This window comes from Centropristis striata, chromosome 2, assembly GCF_030273125.1.
Source record: "Centropristis striata isolate RG_2023a ecotype Rhode Island chromosome 2, C.striata_1.0, whole genome shotgun sequence".
Lineage (NCBI taxonomy): Eukaryota > Metazoa > Chordata > Actinopteri > Perciformes > Serranidae > Centropristis > Centropristis striata.
Window position 1 is genome coordinate 21,521,240 of NC_081518.1, and position 20,137 is coordinate 21,541,376.

At 39.3% G+C, this 20,137-nt stretch overlaps 1 protein-coding gene across 1 annotated transcript in view; it reads right to left on the reverse strand.

Annotated features, from left to right (window-relative positions):
• Window positions 1-16,380: 16,380 nt before the first annotated feature.
• The window catches only part of znf408 (zinc finger protein 408), a 35,889-nt gene continuing 32,132 nt past the window's right edge, over window positions 16,381-20,137 (reverse strand). Inside the window, exons 8-9 of the mRNA XM_059349429.1 lie at window positions 19,281-19,514; window positions 16,381-18,139 (exon numbers count right to left, since the gene is read on the reverse strand). Coding sequence (XP_059205412.1) covers window positions 17,484-18,139; window positions 19,281-19,514 — 890 coding nt within the window. The 3' untranslated portion in view covers window positions 16,381-17,483. The remainder of the gene's footprint in view (window positions 18,140-19,280; window positions 19,515-20,137) is intronic.

A 20,137-nucleotide genomic window follows, 5' to 3' on the forward strand; every position in this document is an offset into this window, starting at 1 on the left:
ATCAATCCCTGTTCAATGACCATGATCATTTTTGGAGAAATTCTGAGATTATAATGGGTGTGTATTGCACGGAATGTTCGTGTCAGAGTGTGTGATGTCATCGCTCAGAGTGTAGAGGGAGAGGTAAAACTGTCAAAAAATAAATTTGAAAACTGCACTCCAGGCCGCAAATTCCACTCTACAGAAATAATTTATACATAGAAATGTAGGAAAATTTGTCTTCTCACGCACAATCCTCTGGTAAAGCTGTCAGAGTTATAATTTGGGCGTATGACGCAAAGATGCGCCACCAAAACCACCAACAGCCTCATTGGGTCCCATATTAAAAACGCAGGAAGATTTCGGAAAAAGTGAGATTTAACTGTTTTTTTTGATCGCTCTAACAAAGCTATTTTTTCATTTTTCTTAAAAAAAAAACATATGTAGAGGTTCAGGAAGAACTCAGGACGCTCAAAGTGAAGTCGGATCAATGATAGGTATTATGGTTTTGCCAAAAATGCTTTCTGTTCGAGGCCAGAAATTTCAATCTGCCCACCTCTGGCTGCTTTCACTCTGCCAGAAGATTCCACAGCTGTTAATTCCGTTGATTGCTCTGCTCTGATTGGTCGACCCCAACACCTTTGATGCTTTGATGTGATTACAGTTACAGATACACGCACGCACGCGCACGCACGCACACGCACGCACACACACGCACACACACACACTGGTCATTTAATGTAATAACAGTTAAAGATACACGCACGCACACACACACTGGTCATTTAATGTAATAACAGTTAAAGATACACGCACGCACACACACAATGGTCAATTAATGTAATATCAGTTAAAGATACACGCACACACACACACACACACACACACTGGTCATTTAATGTAATAACAGTTAAAGATACACGCACGCACACACACACTGGTCATTTAATGTAATATCAGTTAAAGATACACGCACGCACACACGCACTGGTCATTTAATGTAATATCAGTTAAAGATACACGCACGCACACACACACACTGGTCATTTAATGTAATAACAGTTAAAGATACACGCACGCACACACACTGGTCATTTAATGTAATAACAGTTAAAGGTACACGCACGCACACACACAATGGTCATTTAATGTAATATCAGTTAAAGATACACGCACACACACACACACACACACTGGTCATTTAATGTAATAACAGTTAAAGATACACGCACGCACACACACACACTGGTCATTTAATGTAATAACAGTTAAAGATACACGCACGCACACACACACTGGTCATTTAATGTAATATCAGTTAAAGATACACGCACGCACACACACACACACACTGGTCATTTAATGTAATAACAGTTAAAGATACACCCACGCACACACACACACTGGTCATTTAATGTAATAACAGTTAAAGATACACGCACGCACACACACACACACACACACACACACACATATGCACGCGTAAGCGCGCACACTCCTCCAGATACAAATGTTTCACACACACACACACACATTTTGAGGTTAAAGGGCATAGGTTGCTGTATAAATAAATACTTGAAGAGGAATAGTATCATAACATTACTAGTATTAATTGTTTGAAATCTCTGAAGAATCTCATCATAGTGTACACACACCGGCAGTAGCCCCCGTGGCCCTTTCAAAATTTCCCCCAGAGGAAATTTTCTAGTTCTATTATTTCTGTATTGTATATTATATGTTTTTTCTGTTTATCTTCTTATATAAATTACTATCTGAGCTGCAACCCAGACTAAAGTTTACTGAAACTAAACTAACTATAAAAGTTCAAATCAGTAGAGTTCCTCTTGCCGTCAGCCATCGAGAATCTCCTGCCCACAACATAACTCTGATCAATCCAGACTCCACTGAGAAAACAAACATTTTATACTTGTTTGCTTGTCGTCTTGCAGACAGACCTGATAAAGCATGAATGCAGGCTTTTTACACATCAGCATCATGTTGTAGTTATTTCAGCATCCTTTTGATTCTTTCATGCAATTAAATCACAGCAGAAATCCGTTAATTTTGGGTACATACCGCTGTAAGTAGTGTCAGTCAGCATCACCCAGATTGTCCTGAACTCCATTCAGAAAACCAGCATTTTTAAAGTTCTTGTCGTCTTGCAGACAGACGTGATGAAACATGAATCCAGACTTTTTACACATCAGCATCATGTTGTAGTTATTTCTGCAAACTTTTGATTGGATTATTGCAATTAAATCTCAGCAAAATAAATATTTTTGGGGTACACACCATTGCAGTATGGCAGTCTGCATTGCCCCGATCATCCTGAACTCCATTTAGAAAACCAGCATTTTTAAAGTTGTTTTCTTGTCGTCTTGCATGATGTGGTTATTTCAGCATATTTTGGATCTGCTTATCAAGTTAAATCACAATAAAATGTGTTTATTTTTATTTTTATATGTAAGCACTGCTCTGGTAGTCATCCAGACAGTTCCTGGAGAAGGTGATTAAATTCACTGAGCTGTGTGCAAATGTAAAAGGTTAGTTGCATTAAAAACTATATACGATACACACATGCTGCATAAGCCAACCTTTGTCCTGCAACAGAAGAGGTAAGGCTTATTTTCAGTTCAGCTGATTGCAGGTAATGCCTTTGCTCTGAAACTGAAGCTGCCATTGATGAGCGGCGCCCGGAGGAGTGAGGAGTCAATGAAGATATAAAACAATCAATAAAAATTGGTTTATCCGAAATTATGGATTATAGCAACCATGAGAGGTCCTTCAGCAGACAGTTAAAAACATGCATAACAAATTTAAGTATTGATTAGTCGAGTAGGAGGAGACATTTACAATGGTATTGGGCCAATTATGAATAAAATAAAATAAAATAAAATACGGACCCGGGGCAGGGGGATAATATTTTGAGGAAAAAAAGTCGCACATTTACGAGATTTAAGTGGTATATCTGTGAGGAAAAAAGTTGCAGATTACGAGTTTAAAGGTGGCAAATTTGTGAGAAAAAAGTGGTGCATATATACGAGATTTGCCACTTTAATCTCATAAATTTTATGCCCCCCCCCCATCCCACACCCACACACACACACACACACACACACACACACACACACACACACACACACACACACACACCTCCAGACTTGTGCCTGGCGGAGATTATAAATCATTTTGCACCTTCAGTGTTGTAATGTCTTCCAGTTCCCTGCAATAGACTGCAAACAAACTATATATAAAGAACTTTTTCTCCCAATCACTGATTTGGTATTCACTGCAGAGAATCACAGCATTAGTTCTGAGTATTATCTGTAAAGCAGAAATAAATTATATTATGTGCAGAGTGAAATGTGTGAAAGTGTATTGTGTTAAAGAAAATTGGACGAGACTGAGAGGAAAAGATGAGTTACAGTGATAGCAGATTACTGAATTTGAATAAATGAATAACAAAATAATGAATCAGCAAAAAACGTATAAAAAAATTCTGGTTAGGAGAGAATAAATAAGAGCCACAGAGTGTGAAGGTGTTTATTCCTCTCAGGTTCATTGTATTTGTGCTCTGCAGGTGTTCAGCCGGAGTCAGAGAGGTTTCAGATGAAGTGAGACTGTGGTGATGCATTACAGTGGGACGCCCGGAGCCAACGCACCGCTAAATCACTCTCAAGTTTAACTGAGCTGCTGCAGTAGGAAGCAGCCCAGATCTGTCTGACAGCTCTGCAGCAACTACTTAAAAATGGAGCTCAGAACCCCAGTGGAAAAGGGAAAGAAAAATACACTCATTTTCATTTTTTTTCCCCCTCTTAACAGCTAAGAGAGTGAAGTGAAGGGTGACGTGTAAAGGGCCTGTGGCTGAGTCACATCTCCCCGGCTCTGATGGAGAGAGAGAGAGAGATTATTAGTTTTATCTTAATTCCTTTAAAATTAATGATAGAATTAAAATTAATTTATTGTAAACATTGCTTTCCTTACTGTTATCTTTTTTTTTTTTTTACTTCTGACGCTTGCTTTGGCAATATGTACAGTGTTACGTCATGCCAATAAAGCCAATTGAATTGAATTGAATTGAATTGAGAGACGAGTTAACAGAGAGAAAGACGACTTAACAGAGAGAGAGAGACGACTTAACAGAGAGAGAGACGACTTAACAGAGAGAGAGACAATTTAACAGAGAGAGAGAGAGACAAGTTAACAGAGAGAGAGACGAGTTAACAGAGAGAGAGAGACAAGTTAACATAGAGAAAGATGAGTTAACAGAGAGAGAGACAAGTTAACATAGAGAAAGATGAGTTAACAGAGAGAGCGACGAGTTAACAGAGAGAGAGAGTCACGAGTTAACAGATAGAGAGAAACGAGTTAACAGAGAGAGAGACGAGTTAACAGAGAGAGAGAAGAGTTAACAGAGAGAGAGACGAGTTAACAGAGAGAGAGATGAGTTAACAGAGAGAGAGAGACGAGTTAACAGAGAGAAAGATGAGTTAACAGAGAGAGAGACGAGTTAACAGAGAGAGAGAGAGAGACGAGTTAACAGAGAGAGAGAGGGACGAGTTAACAGAGAGAGAGAGACGAGTTAACAGAGAGAGAGACGAGTTAACAGAGAGAGAGAAGAGTTAACAGAGAGAGAGACGAGTTAACAGAGAGAGACGAGTTAACAGAGAGAGAGAGACGAGTTAACAGAGAGAGAGATGAGTTAACAGAGAGAGAGAGACGAGTTAACAGAGAGAGACGAGTTAACAGAGAGAGAGAGAGACGAGTTAACAGAGAGAGAGACAAGTTAACAGAGAGAGAGAGACGAGTTAACAGAGAGACGAGTGCTGGGACAGTAAGATTGTATGAATGATAGATTGATTGTAATTCAATGATTGTAAATATTGCTTTCTTTTATTGTTATTCGTTTTTCTTTTCTTTTAAAATGAATAATAGAATTATAATAATTCATTGTAAATATTGCTTTCCTTACTGTTATCTTTTACTGTTATTACGCTTACTTTGGCTATATGTACAGTGTTACGTCATGCCAACAAAGCCAATTGAATTGAATTGAATTGAGAGACAAGTTAACACAGAGAGAGACGAGTTAACAGAGAGAGACGAGTTAACAGAGAGAGAGACGAGTTAACAGAGAGAGAGACACGAGTTAACAGAGAGAGAGACACGAGTTAACACAGAGAGAGACGAGTTAACAGAGAGAGAGACGAGTTAACAGAGAGAGAGAAAAGAAAGTCTGACATCTGATGAGAGATGACATGCTGAGGAGGAGCTCCTGATTCGATGTTGGACTTTTGGATTGTCAAGAGAGATACAAACATCAAAAACAAGAGGAATACCTTTGTTATACTTTTCTACAAATTTTTCCAACAATTTTTTGACTTTGAAACCTCAATGTAGGTCTATTTTTATTTTATTCCTTCCAACTGACAAGAAGAATACCGTTCAAACATAAGATCCTAAGGGAATATCCAGATACTGTATATGCTGACCGCCATAATAACACAGGTGTTATAACCAACCTGCTGTTCTACACAGAGCATATCACCGCATGGCATACACTACAGCACTAAAGCATGGCATACACTACAGCACTAAGCACTACAGCTTCCACATCAAGAGAGGAATCTGCAAGGGGAGACAAATCCAGATCTTTGAGGATGAAGATAAGTGCCAAGAGAGAAGGATACTGACCATCAACTTCTATCAGAATGGTACAGTCATGGTGCAAGGCAATGAAGCTGCCTTGGGTTCCTTTGTACAGGACTTTGCCACTCTGAAGAAAGTAGCAGCTTCTAAAAAGAGCACAGGATGCACTCCGAGCTCTCCCATCACCACATGAACCAGAACAGCAGACAGCCAGGTCCACGGCACTGCTCAAAGCTCCCCCATGGCTGACCGTAACAACCAAAGACGAGATGACGAGGGAACTCTCAGCCATCATGGTAGAGCTAGCACAGAGCACAGACTGCAGAGGCACCTAGTACATGTATAGAAGAGCCACAGCGCCTCGTGCCCCACGACCCTACAATCACTCAGCCCCCACCTGCCAGTGAGAATGCAGCAGAGGAAAGACCCCCAGCCCCCTGCCCCCCCTCCACACCAGGCACCTCACAACGCCAGCCCACCACCCAGAAAAAAGACACAGAAGTCGCTATCCTTATTGACTCGAACGGGAAGTTCATCCAAGAACAAAAGCTCTGATATGAAAGTTTCAAAGATCTGGTGTCCCACAACTGAGGCTGCACTCCTCGCCCACCCTGAATTTGCCGCTCCTCCTCGGGGAAGAGTCACAGCACATAGACTGCTGCTAATCTACAGCTTAGCAGCAGTCTATGTTTCTGCCTGTCACACACTGAGGGACAGTGAGTGACACACAGCTGTTGTTTGTTTTGTTTTTATTTTTTATTTTTCATTTTCTTAGCTGGGACAGTTAGATTGTATGAATGATAGATTGATTGTAATTCAATGACTGTAAATATTGCTTTCTTTTATTGTTATTAGTTCTTCTTTTCTTTTAAAATGAATAATAGAATTATAATAATTTATTGTAAATATTGCTTTTCTTACTGTTATCTTTTTTTTTCTGACGCTTGCTTTGGCAATATGTACAGTGTTACGTCATGCCAATAAAGCCAATTGAATTGAATTGAAAATTGAAAAAACAAAGTTAAATTTTAAATTTACTGTAAAGAAATTGTAAATAAATACAAAAAATACACATAATATAGCTGAATGTAAAATTAAGGTAACTTTCTGTTTGCTTGGTTTCTTTCAACTATTGAAAGTTATTCTACACACAATGTATTTAAAAATATGGATAACAGGATGGGCTGTTTAACTTTGTATTATGATACCTAAAGAGAAAAGATTTTTGGAAAATAGATTAAGCAATTATTCATTTGAAAGCTGTATGTTTTCTTTTTATTTTCAGGTCGAGATTTAACATAAAAACATGATCAATTTAAAATGACTCAACATGTTTATAAATTAAACCACATAACAGTAGATTAAGTAGTTAAAATCCTTGACAACAGTAAAAGCTTACATAAATGCATCGATAATAATAATAATACAATACTATATTTAGAATAAATTTAAAAAATCTGCATAACGAGTACTTTTACTTTTGATACTTTAAGTACATTTTCTGATACTTTAGTACTTTAACTTCAGTAAGTTTTGAATGCAGGACTTTTACTTGTAGTGGAGTAATTTCACATTGTGGTATTACCACTTTTACTGCAGTAAAGGATATAAATACTTCTTCCATCAATTGTTCCATGAACAAACTTTCAGTCAGGAGATATACTACAAATGATTCAGACGAGGTTTTACCTGCTGGGTCAGAAGCTCCATGTATGAACAGAGTAAATGAGACGCCTGGAGACCTGAAGCTGTAAACAAAGTCAGATTTATAACAGAGGTATAAACAGGCAGCCATGAACTGAAATGGGCCGTTTTTCTTCCCCAAATCTCTGCTGTTGACTCACCATAACAAGTCCATAAAATACTTGAAAGTGGGAAAAACAAAACTATTTTTACTTCCTGTGATTAACCTGTTATTGTTCAAAGACCTTGTGGTGGTTGTGGTCAGTGGATGTTTAGGGGGAGATAGCAGGTCAACAATAAATACCACATAGAAGTTGTGAACATCATCTGAAAGATGTGAACCTGAAGACTAATTTGAGATGCAGCTTTGCAGTGTGTCAAGTTGTTCTGGTCACAAACATCTAATTAAAATGACTTAATTAATTATTTATTGATTTATTGAAGCCTAATATGGTGAATAAAGGGTCATAACATTAGAGTTTGTGTTCTACAATCCAGCACATGTTCAACTGTGTCCCATAAGTTGTTGAAGCAATTTTTGGTTTTGATACCATTTTGATACAGTTACACACATTTGGTGCTCAATAATGCAATTTTATTCATATCGAGAATGGATAAAAATGGTCAGAAAAACCCTCCAGAATGTAACATCAATATATGTTGGGACATATAGAATATATGTGGAACAACATAGAAAAATCCATGCTGTGATTTGGGTTCAAAAACTTATATTCAGCAATTGGATGACGAGCACTTGTTCTTCAAACTGCTGAGAAACCCTCTTACTGTCAATATACATAGGAAAGTTTTGGGTTGATCCCAGTTGTTACATACATTTGGTGCTACATTTTACGATTTTTGACCACCTGAGAAATAAGAAAATGGTCAGAAATCCCTTTAAAACAACATGTTCAGACACCAAGACCTTGAGGAACCATAGAAAAAGCAATTGTGTGATTTCGTTTTTTTTTTTAAAACATTTGAAAATTGGTAGATAGGCACATTTCTTATTGTGACTATACTGTTGAAAGCCATCCATCCTCTGAATGCTCTAGGTCTCTAGTTTGTTGTTGTAAAATTTCATGATGCTGTGTCTCAGCAGCTCATTTTGTACACTGAAGTGGAGACTCAAGAAATGCCATCGCTGCAGTGAGCTGGCTACTACTGATGACTAACATCATCCCACATGAAGAAACTGGGCTCATTGAATTCACAAGAGACTTGGCTTTCCATTGATACCCAGTTTATGTCATTAAAAGCCTGTTTAGGGCCACCTTAGGAAATGGCAAATTTGTACTACATGAGAAAAAACTATGTGGTTTTTGCCTTAAACATGTTATGTTTATGTTATTAGCATAAAGTAGGCATGTAAAGAGGAGACTCGTGGGAACACAGAGCCTATTTTCATTCAGAAAGCATGACGTCATATGTCACATGACCGCTTTGAATTTGAACTTCCCAACATGCCTGGGCTCTATAGATTCCTTAGATCTTATAGTTAAATATGATCAGTATGAAGTAAAACATCAGAACAGTATCAGGTTTTAAATAACCAAAGAGAGATTCACTTCATGGCTCTGAGACATCACAGATCTGGAATTGTTAAACATCTCGTTCAGGCATAAAAAGTGTTGAAAGGAGCAACTTTATATGACTTGTTGTCCGACCTCGTCTGGAGGTAAAAGTGTCTGAAAGGTTGAAATGAAAAAGCTGGCAGTCAGAGGAGAGGTGAGATGTAATTATTGTTCAAGTGGGAAAAAGTGCTTTACAGACTTTATTTATGTTGTGTTTGCTTTTGATTACATTAAGTGCAAATTCTCAATAGTTCGGACCACGCACTTGCATGCATGGACTCATTCATGCATTCCAAATTATCTCCACTTCCTCCCACTGAGCATTGAGGCCTAAATATCAATCATGACGTCACAGTTCCGATTTATAGAATCAAATAACTAATTTAAACCAAACTGATCAGAAAAACAAACTTGTGAACTTCTACTTGGAGTTTTTAGTTTGGCTCAACATGGAGGGGGTGGGGCTTATAACCTACAGACCAATTATTTATATACAAACATTGACAACGTGCACACAAAAAAAAGAGCACTGTGGTCACGAAGAAAACTAACTTTATTTTACTGCTGAATTGCTATTATCACAACGTGTCACCTGGGGATAGGTAAGAATAAAAACTGTATACACTAGGCCTGCAAGCAGGACTGAACGGGACCGAGCAGAGTGGAGCCGTCGGAGGAGGCCACGTGAGGCGTGGCGCTCTGGGCTCAGTCCCTATGCGTCCCAAATGGCGTGTCTGTGTAAAACATGTTACTACCTGTTGCCAGCGGGGGGCGCTATGACTGTGTGTCAATAATGACATGTGGGTGTGGTCAGGACTGGACACTCATCAGGTGTGGGAAATTTGGGACAGATTGGACAATGTATGGTCAAGTTATAGAGTCTGGTGTATTATGGCGAGGTGCCATATTTTGCCGGCATGCCACGCCCACATATTCGAAGGTCAGTAAAGGTGTTTATAAGTTATGTTCCCAAAGGGCTTGTGATGGTACTGACCAAGTTTGAAGTCAATGGGATTAAATCTGTTGGAGAAGTTATGTAAAGTATGCAACGTGGTCATTTTATGAAAGGGGGCGTGGATTAAGCATAAGGGGCGGGGCTTTATGAAATATTGTTATTTAGAAGTGTTAAGGGCTGGACTCTGATGAAGCATGAGAAGTTTGGACCAGATGGGACAAAGTATGTAAAAGTTATAAGGATGTGTAGTTTTGTGGCAAGACGCCATATTTTGCCGCCATGCCACGCCCACATAGTGTGACCGGCAGTAGAGCTTTCAATAGCTTTTGATCCCAAAGGCCTTTTGATGCTACTGACCAAGTTTGAAGAGAATTGGGTGAAATCTGTAGGAGGAGTTCGTTAAAGCATGCGGCATGGAATTGGCCAAAATCAATGAAAAGTGCGATATTCAATCCAAGATGGCCGACTTCCTGTTCATTTTCGGGTATGGGTTCTTGAGACTTTTTGGTGCGTCTTCCCATGATACATGTATGTACCAAATGTCGTGTCTGTAGGTGAAAAAATCCTATATTGTGAGGCTCTTTTGAAAATTATTTTTTTGCCAAAAATGAAAACATGAAACATTTATTTTAACGTTAATGGTTCAGTTAATGCTAACATGAATTAGCAGCGACTTCTCTCAGTCAGGTTGAAGTGTAGAGAGGCGTGTAGTAAAAACCAACTGGTGACGTCACGGTCACTATGTCCATTATTTATACAGTCTATGGTATGTGTATAAAAAATAAGACTTTTATTACCTTTTTTCGGATTTGGCAGCTCACCGCAAAACACGACATTTTCCAACAGATCACAACTCTTCCTGTGATTAAAGATTGACGTGCTGCACAATTTTGTTTGACGCTAGATTGACGTGTTCTGATGAATCTATACTGCAGTCCGCCACTGGGGGCGGCCCAGATGATTTAGCCTCACTTGTCATGTCGTCCATTTTTATATATCGTCTATGATTCTCATAAACATTTCGCCTCCACACCAAGTTTCAGGCTGGTCGCAGTTTAAAAAAGTGATGGAAGTAGCCAGTAGAGAAGAGTTTAAATCCTGCATACTTTCTCTCCACTGCACACCTCATCAGTTCTTCCTTCTCCACACAAACAGGGACAGGCTTCAGACTTTTCTTCAAGCATGCTGACACCTTTAATCTGCTACTCTGAGAGCCTTCACTCTCCTGGCTGCAGGCTTTCCACCAAATGTTTGATCCTAGCTGCAGGGATTTACTCCCATTCAGCCAGAGGAGCATTAGTGAGGTCTAACACTGACAATAAGTGATCAGGTTTGACATATTAAAGATGCAGGGCAGGCCTGAAGTCTGTGCAGACCAGTTAGGTCTTACCAAACCACACTGGGGAACAAAACACTGAGCTCAAGTTTCACTCACCAACGTCGTCACACATCAAGAAAATTGGGCTCATTGAATCCACAAGAGTCTCTGCTTTCCAGTCAGACCTGATTTATGCAGCTCACAGACTGTTTAGGGACCCCAGTGTGCACAAATAATCACATGCAATTGGCCAAAATAACACATTATACTGCAGGAGAACACTGCATGTAAAGAGGAGACGTGTGTACCCATAGAACATATTCTCATTTCTTTATTTCAAGGTCAGAGGACAAGGGTTCCTTTGAAAATGGGGAAAATGTCAGTTTTTCCCTCAAAAATCAACCTAACTTTGGAGCGTTTTTACCCCATTCCTGACAAGATATCATAGTACGGCTGGTACATAGACTGTATAAATAATGCCCGTTGGAGGCATCAAGTTCAGCATTAGACTCGTCGCCATCTTGCGTCACTATCTTGTTTCCGATACGGGGAGCAGACCATATCTGGACTGTGGAGGAGCGAGAGGGATCTGATCACTGACTACACGCCTCTCTACACCTCAACCTGACTGAGAGAAGCCGCTGCTAATTCATGTTAGCATTAACTGGAGCATTAACTAGGATGTTAAGTTTTGGCAAAAAACTAAATCAACGTGTAGGTTACTTACCTAAGAAAAATGAACAGCGACTCCTTGGAGTGTCTGTTAGTCCAACCAAACATTGAACAACACATTTTAATGAACAAAACGTTCAAATAAACTGTCATTAAGTGAAAATACAGTGAAAGGGTCAAAGTTATGAGACCAAACAGGTAATATATATATATGTGTGTGTGTGTGTATATATATATATATATATATATATATATATATAAATAACTTTATTGACACATTGCTGTGGATACACATTGCTTTTCTTCTCTCCTGATGGCGTCTCGCCTTGTTAGTGACCTGTCAGTCAAAGGTAGCCACGCTCTAAATCATACGGTTCTTTATCTTCTATTTTCTTCTAAATTGAACCATTATTTACACTATTAACATCAAATTGTCTTTGAATTGAATTGAAAATTTTTTACTAGCGATTGAGACCAAAAAAATTCTGAAGTAATAAATCAAGTGAGAAGTTTTCTCATTTTGTATTGAAATGAATGGACCCAAATGCTTCTGCAGCCACTGTCAACACCCCCTGCTGGAATTTTCAGTAGAATGCAGCTTAAGGCACTTCCTGGTTTGCCTTCTGGAGGTTGCCGCCTGGGCTGGTACCGATAGATTCCTGAGATCTTCTAGTTTAAAAGGTTAGTTTGGAAGTAAGGTTGTATAAGGTACGGACCCACAGTAGATGTGTTACCTGCAGTAGATGATGTTCAGCATGTTCCAAGTTTGGAGAACCAGACGCTCCAGGCAGGAAACAGACTGTTGACGGGGACTGTCACAAAACCACCTAAACCAGACCTGGCCATTAGGTGGCCAGCGTGAGGTTACCATGAAATTAGAAATCAATACCACCGCAGTGCTTTTATTTTGAAGGTGATTTACATACAGTCATGGAAAAAATTATAAGACCACCCTTGTTTTCTTAAATTTCTTGTTCATTTAACACCTGGTACAACTAAAGGAACATTTGTTTGGACAAATATGGTGATAAGAACCAAAAAAGCTGATAAGAGTTTAATTTAAGAGCCGACATTTTCCATGGTTTTCTTGATAATGATTTTGGTTATTATCAGCAGTTTAGTTGTACCAGGCATTAAAATGAACAAGAAATTGTGAAATGTGCATGCGTTCCACAAAAAACACTGAGTTACCTTGTTGCTGAAACAGCATCTCACTGTAAAAAAAGAAATTCTGACACTGAAAGTGGACTTTTTAGACAAAGACATTCAAGCCAAAGACACACTGGACCTTCCTCAATTAATAAAACTGAAAAACATCAAAAACACTATTGCAAATTAGTTTTAACTGTTTTTTACTGCTATATTTGACTTACTCCACATTAATGGTCTTATCATAACATGGATTATTAACAGTAGCAGCTCAAAACCATATGATTTACTGCATTTTATAAAGCGATGAAATTAATATTGAGCAGACTTAAGTTCAGAGTATTGGTTTGGCCCTCCCCATATTTTATTTTGCCCATGTATGCATGGTTTTATACATACTAGAGTATGTATAAAACCATAGTGAATAATTAATTAATTAATTGTTAACCTTATAGTTGCTCGAGTTGGCAGGTTTCTTCTAAACGTCCATCCCTAATCCGAACTATCCCTTTTATTGTGATACCATACATAATCATGATATCTTAGCTTTAAAACTAAACCCAGTGCATCCCCTGAGAGAGAAAAGTCAGGAAACCAACGAAGGTAAAGAGAGACAACAGCTGGAAGCACAATGTTGTCAGAATTCAGACTCTCCTTCACTGGAGCCCAAATAGCCCCAAACTATTTAACAGAACTGTCTACATTCTTATAGCCAAACAGTGAGTTTACAGCAGCTCAGCACAACACTTTCCACTCACTTACTAAAAACAGTTAAAAAAACAAGCGTCCACTCTGACAGAACAACAAAAGCCCAGCAGACATGTTGAGAATGTGTTCGTCAAAACTCTGAAAGTTGCACCCACAGCTTCTGCAGCATAACAGACTGAATCATTGAGCCAGACTCAGACTTTCTAATTAATCTCCACAGAAGACAGCAAAGGAAGTCTCTGAGTGCCACTCTGGATACAGGCTCTATATGTGTTATATGAATTGATTTTTCTCCGGTCTGTGCATTACTTCTTCTGTGTGCGTCAGACCTCGAGTGGCTTTAGAAATGTGGCAGTATAAAGGGGCTTTTACAGATGCTCATCTCTATTATCCTGCAGCTCTCAGTGCCGGTGCATGACTAAAGTCTTTGCATTATCTCTGTCTAAATAACAACAACACAGAAAAAAACAACAAAGAAACATCCAGAAGTACTCTTCATGTCTCCATATCTGGATGTTTGTGAGGCAGAAGTAAAAAAGAAACCCGATTTTTTTTTTCCAGTAATTTTGTGGGATATTCTTCAGTGAGACAACATGAAATAAGAGGTGATGTCATGCAGCAAAGGTCTTCTCGCTATGCCTGAACCAGAGACAGTTACACGATCAGAAAGTTGCCTAACCTTTACAGAAGACAATTTAACAAAACACAAATTGAATGAGGCGTGCAGGGAAGGTCATCCTTAGGGTTTTATCAATACATTCCCTTTCAGTACTGTGGGTCGGCTCCTTTTGATTTCTGCGGAAGAAAAATAAAAAAAATCTGAACAGCTACTGGCAGCGGGAGCAAGTTTAACCTTCGAGCATCACTGGAGCCATTTTTGGCTTTTTAATTTGCCTTTTTTCTATCATTTTGGCAAGAATGTGAGTCATTTCTTTTATTTTTAATCCTGGAGGTCCAACCTCAGCTCCTGTAATACTGCTGCGTTCCAGACAACTGGACACTTTTTGTTGTCCTAAGAGAAAAAATACACTGAAACACTCAAATTTGGAGTTACTACTTGACCCCAACCGCATGAAGAAGGAGTTATCTGACGTCAGACGGTGAAAGCGCACATTATAAATGTAAACCATCAACTAAGAGGCAAGGTATTTAAATAAAATAATGAACTACTGTATAGTAAAATCTGTTCTGCAGAAATACAAAAGTGCTGTCAGATAAAATGTATAATGTCAGTTTGCACATGCATTATTTTTCATTCATTGTTTCATTTCTATGCTGATAATTCAATAGTGATTCACAGTCAGTTATGTTTTTTTGTTTATGTTTGGCACCTGGAACACTTTGAGGTCGGGAGATGAAAATTTCAACTGGGAAATTCCCCTGACTGACTGGAAAGCATTAGATTATAAGCAGTGTTGTGCATGAACGTGCTCGATTTTCGCATCATTTTGCAACTAATGAATGTAATCGTAATGAACCTTTGAACAGTTAATTATGCTCACACTGTGATTGACATGCCGGTGTTGTGTTGAAGTTTGTTCCCCTTCTTTAAATGATGACCAGTGTAATTGTTTAGCGAGTAACCATGTTAAATGGTGACTCAGCTGAATGCACCGTGACTGAAAACATAAACAGAACATACCAGTATCCTTATAAAAGCCTTCAATTTTACTGTCATCAATTTGAAATACATACTCATATGTGTTTATTATCAACACCAAACATTGTGTGATTTCACCTTAAAGTCACCAGTTAACAGGGTCACTCTATCTTACAATTTTATGCAGATTTTACCCACTGGGTCTGAAAAAACAAGTCATAATGTCTGCATCCACATGAGCAATGACTGTTAAACAGCACATTAAAAAAAAAAAGATTTGAACTTTGAAACTTTTAAATTCTAATCATGAACTTTGAATAGTTCATTTTAATCTGTGTGAACTGAACTCTAAGCTCTTGTGAAAACATTCAGGACACTTTTTAAAATAAACTGTGTAGCTAAAACATTGACACTTAAAGACTGAAGCGAAAAATGTACAATTAAGATCAAAATTTTTAACCATATAGATGAAATTATCCTCAATTCTGAGTGTTTTTAAAAAAAAATGTATAGACGAGTCAATTAGTCAGTTTAACACTCAGAAAGTCACCAGTTAACAGGGTCACTGAATCTTACATTTTTGTCCAAAGTGAACCTGTCGGGTCTGAAAGAACAAGTCAGAATGTCTGCAGTCACACTGAGTTGAAGAGTTAAAAAAAAAAAAACATAGCAATGAGCGTGAACTAGTTCAAATTTTGGGGCTGTGAGCTTACTTTTAATAGTTCATTTTAATCTGTGTGAACTGGACTTTAACCCATAAGAACCCATGGTGACACCTGTGTAACAAACACTTTAAGTCTTCTAGAATCTCCCATATTCCGCTTTGTGCTCATTAAATCCCTAAGCGACGTATATTCAAAACTCTGGTGTGGTGGTCATGTGACTGTGACAAGAAGTGATTTCAAAAAGCGTATTTTTTGTTACTAGGCTAAGTTTAAACCCATTTAACAATTCTAATCCGTTAATAGAGTGTCCTGTATTGCATTTAGCTTGTTCTAACCATAATTCCTGAAAAAATTAAAGTCACAATTTTGATATATGTTATGGAGATGCAAAGAAAAAGGCCAATTGTTATTTGTTTTTAAAAATCTGAAAATAATTTATTGTTAAACAGCACTATTAATGTCACAATTTTGATAAATGTTGTGGAAATGCAAAGAAAAAGGCAAATTTGTGTTTGTGCACAGTACAAAATGTGTCTATTTTTTCATTTTAAAATAAGAAATATCATACCATAAACGCCCAATGTCACATCACAGATCTTTGACATTTAGGGGTAGATTTAAAAACAAAAACAAAACAAAAACATCATAAATGTGTTCTATGTGGTCCACTTGGTCTGTGATATATCCCCCATAATTTTCCTTTAAGGATTACTGGGTCTGGGTTCTTATGGGTTAAGCTCTTGTGAAGTTTCAATGTTCAGAACACTTTCTATAATAAACTGTGTAGCTAAAATACAGACATTTATGTCCCATTTAAACCACCATTTTTTACCTTATAAATCAAATTGTCCTCAATTTTGACAGTTGTTTTTGTTTTTTCTCTATTAAAGACTGTTGACTTGTCAAAGTTTAAACTTCCATTTAAAAATTAGGAAAATTAGTCCTGTAGGAACATCTCTAGTAGGTACAATAAAGTAAAACATTTAGATCCATAAAGACAAACCTACAGTTTTGCTGCATTTCTGTTTGTTTTCTGCCGTTTATTTTGTTTTGTTGCACCTCAGAGGATAAAATCATGTCAAGATATTTCCAGTGTGACTTCAGATGGACTCTGACAGCTCTCAGTGTTTGCTTTTTTCTCCAGCATTAACAGAAGATGTCAGCCACTCAGAATCAAAGAGAGCGTCGATGTTCAACAACCACAACAATAAGAATCACTGAAAAGGTTCCGGGAACAATTTATACACAAGAACTAAACGTGTCGGCATCTAAGTGAGGCTGGACTTTAACTTTTTTCCCAGCTGCTGTTGTTGTTCTCCCCTCCTGCAGTTAATAACGTCAAATGAGTTAGAATTTTGTTCTGTGGAGGTCGTTTTAAAAGCGATCTGGGGTTTACAGAGAATAATAAACTGAAGAAATGAAGGAGGGTCCAATAAAAAACAACATAAACTTAATTAAAATGCGCTAATGATAATGAATTAATGATGGAAAACTTCTGTACTGTTGGAGCCACGGGAGTCAGTTTTTCAGGTTAAACTGTGTTTATCTCGACTGTCTGTGCCACGGAGCAGAGTCCGCCGCCCTCCTCCTGCAGGATCAGCAGCTCCCCCACAGTCTGCTGCCCGTGGACCACAATGCACTGCTCCGCTCCCTCTGAGATCACCACCTCAACCAGCTCCTGGCCCGGCCCTGCAGGCAGCGAGCTCTCGGAGGCGAGCAGCAGAGGCGTAGAGCTCGGCGCCGACATGCTGTCCGTGTGGACGTAGACGACGTGTTGGATGTTACCTGAAGCCTCCTCGTCTCCTCTGGAGGTCACTTTCCTCGCCTCCTTCTCCTCGGTTGTCCCTTGTCCCCGTTTCTGCCTCACCTGACCTCCCTCCTCCTCTCCGTCTCTCTCCGAGTTCTTCTTGGGTCTGCCTCTGATGGGCTTCGGGTGGCTGTAGCCTGTAGAGGCCAACTCCTGCCTGACCTTCGTCTTGCAGCCGCTCCTCGTCGCATCTCCGTGTCCTCCCTCTGTCTCCCCCGCCTTCTCCTCCTCCGTTGCTCCTCCCCCCGTCCGGTGCTGAGCCTGGTGCCTCAGCAGACTCTGTCTCACTGTGTAGGAGGCGCCGCAGTGGCAGCTGTACGGCTTCTCCATCATGTGGGCTGACTTGATGTGTCTCCGCAGCTTGGTGGCCAACGTGTAGCCTGAAAGAAAACAATAGAAATCAAATACATAAACCACAAACATCAACAATACATAAAACACTATTCTGTTGAAAGGAATGTTTCAGAACGTAAACAACTTAATTTCAAATTAAATATGAGAAAAAAAGGAACTAAAGAACGGTTTTATAATCTTTTAACAGTTTTACTGCCATTTAAGTTTTTCTTTATTACATTATTGTTCATAAACATTCTGAGAACTGTGATTGGAAATGTTTCTATTCGGGCAGCACCGCTGGTGAAGGAGACGCTGACGCTCCGGTGTCCGAGCCGGAAAATGTTAAACATTTAATAGCTTTAGCTAGTATTCTGTTTAAAGAATTTCACGGTAGCAGGGTGTATTTTTTATTTTAAATTATAAATTATGTAGCCTATACATGCTTTGGTTTGTCACCATTAAAAACAAAACACCACAGAGTTTGATCAGCTCCAGTCATTGATACTATAGTCTCAGATCAATTCTTAGACTCAGACGTGTGGACTTCACGCTGACTCAAATTTGCGTACACGAGCTGAGAGCAGACGGAGATCTGATCGTACCGTCCGCTCACGTCCATATTGATAAATTCCGAGCCTTGCATAGAAATGACCGTGCACCCAATTTACGCTCACTTTCTGTCGTACGCTCGTTTGATAAATGAGGGACTGTGTCTCTGAGGAGCAGAATTTAATTTATTTAACAGGATCGGGTTAGTGCAAACACCTTTTTCTAAATGACATATGTAGAATAAAGAGATTCTGACACAAATATCAACATTTTCAGCTTTATTTTTGTCACTTTGTATAACAGAAACTCTTGTAACCTATGATCTGTTCAAGGACTGTCGGGAAGCTCAAACTCTGACGATAATGCCTGTTTTTACGGTTTCTTTCTACTATAAATGGAGTTATAAATGGAGTTTTGGCGATCATAGCTTTAAATCCTCAGAGGGAATTTGAGTCACTGTGTGTAGAACTTTAAAACTTTCTGAGTTTTTTTTTTATACTGTGGCACGCTGCTACAATCTCTCTGATAAGGAGCGGAGGGGATCTGACATCCCGGAGGGTGAAGAAGAGTTTAGAGGAGTCGTCCCCAGCCACACACTTCTTATTTGACTTCTAAATTCTCCTCTAATGTTCAAACCTTTCCCGCAGACAGGGCAGCGATGGGGCCTCTCCCCTGTGTGCAGCCTCTCATGTGACTTCAGGCTGTGCGGGTCCCGCAGAGACTTCCCGCAGTAGCTGCAGAGGAATCCTCCCCCGGTGTGGGAGAACATGTGGCGGCGCAGGTCTGGCTTCTGGGAGAAGCTGTGGTCACACTCAGAGCACGGATACGGCTTCTCCCCGTTATGAATCCTCAGGTGGGACTCGAGGTTCCCTGGGAGACAGACAGAGTGAATATACATTTGTCCAATAATGTGTGAAGACTACGTTCTCTCAGTTGTCACCTTGACAAATGAAAACATAAATCGTAGGAATTGATCCCAGCAGGAGATGGAACCTCTCAGTGTTGCAGAAACAACTGTGTGAGGGTCTCCTGGTGGAAATAATCAAGCCAAGTTAACTAAATTTCTGCTTTCTGTCTTTCAGCATTAAAGGGACGCTTTGACATTTGGGGGAAATTTGTTTACTTTCCCTCTGAAGGTCAGACGAGAAGATCAATATCTATTTCATGTGTTGGGTAAAGACGTGATGAGCTCAGGGAGCCAGCCGCGCTCCGTTAGAGCTGAAGCTGTCACGTTCAGACGTTTGTGTTCACCTCAGCTCGTCCTGCTGCTGTCCAGCTCCTCTGAACTGCTCACTGACAAGAAATACAGTGTAAACAAGACACCTGGAGAGATGATGGAAGGCTGTTTCTCCTGTCTTTTAGTACTGGGCTCCACAATAAGGATTGCCTGCTGGTACTGGAGTAAGATGTATACCAATAAACACAAACCTTGTGAGCCATTTCTGCCTTCAAGTGCAGGGGGAAATATCAATTAAAAAAGTGTGAAATAAAGC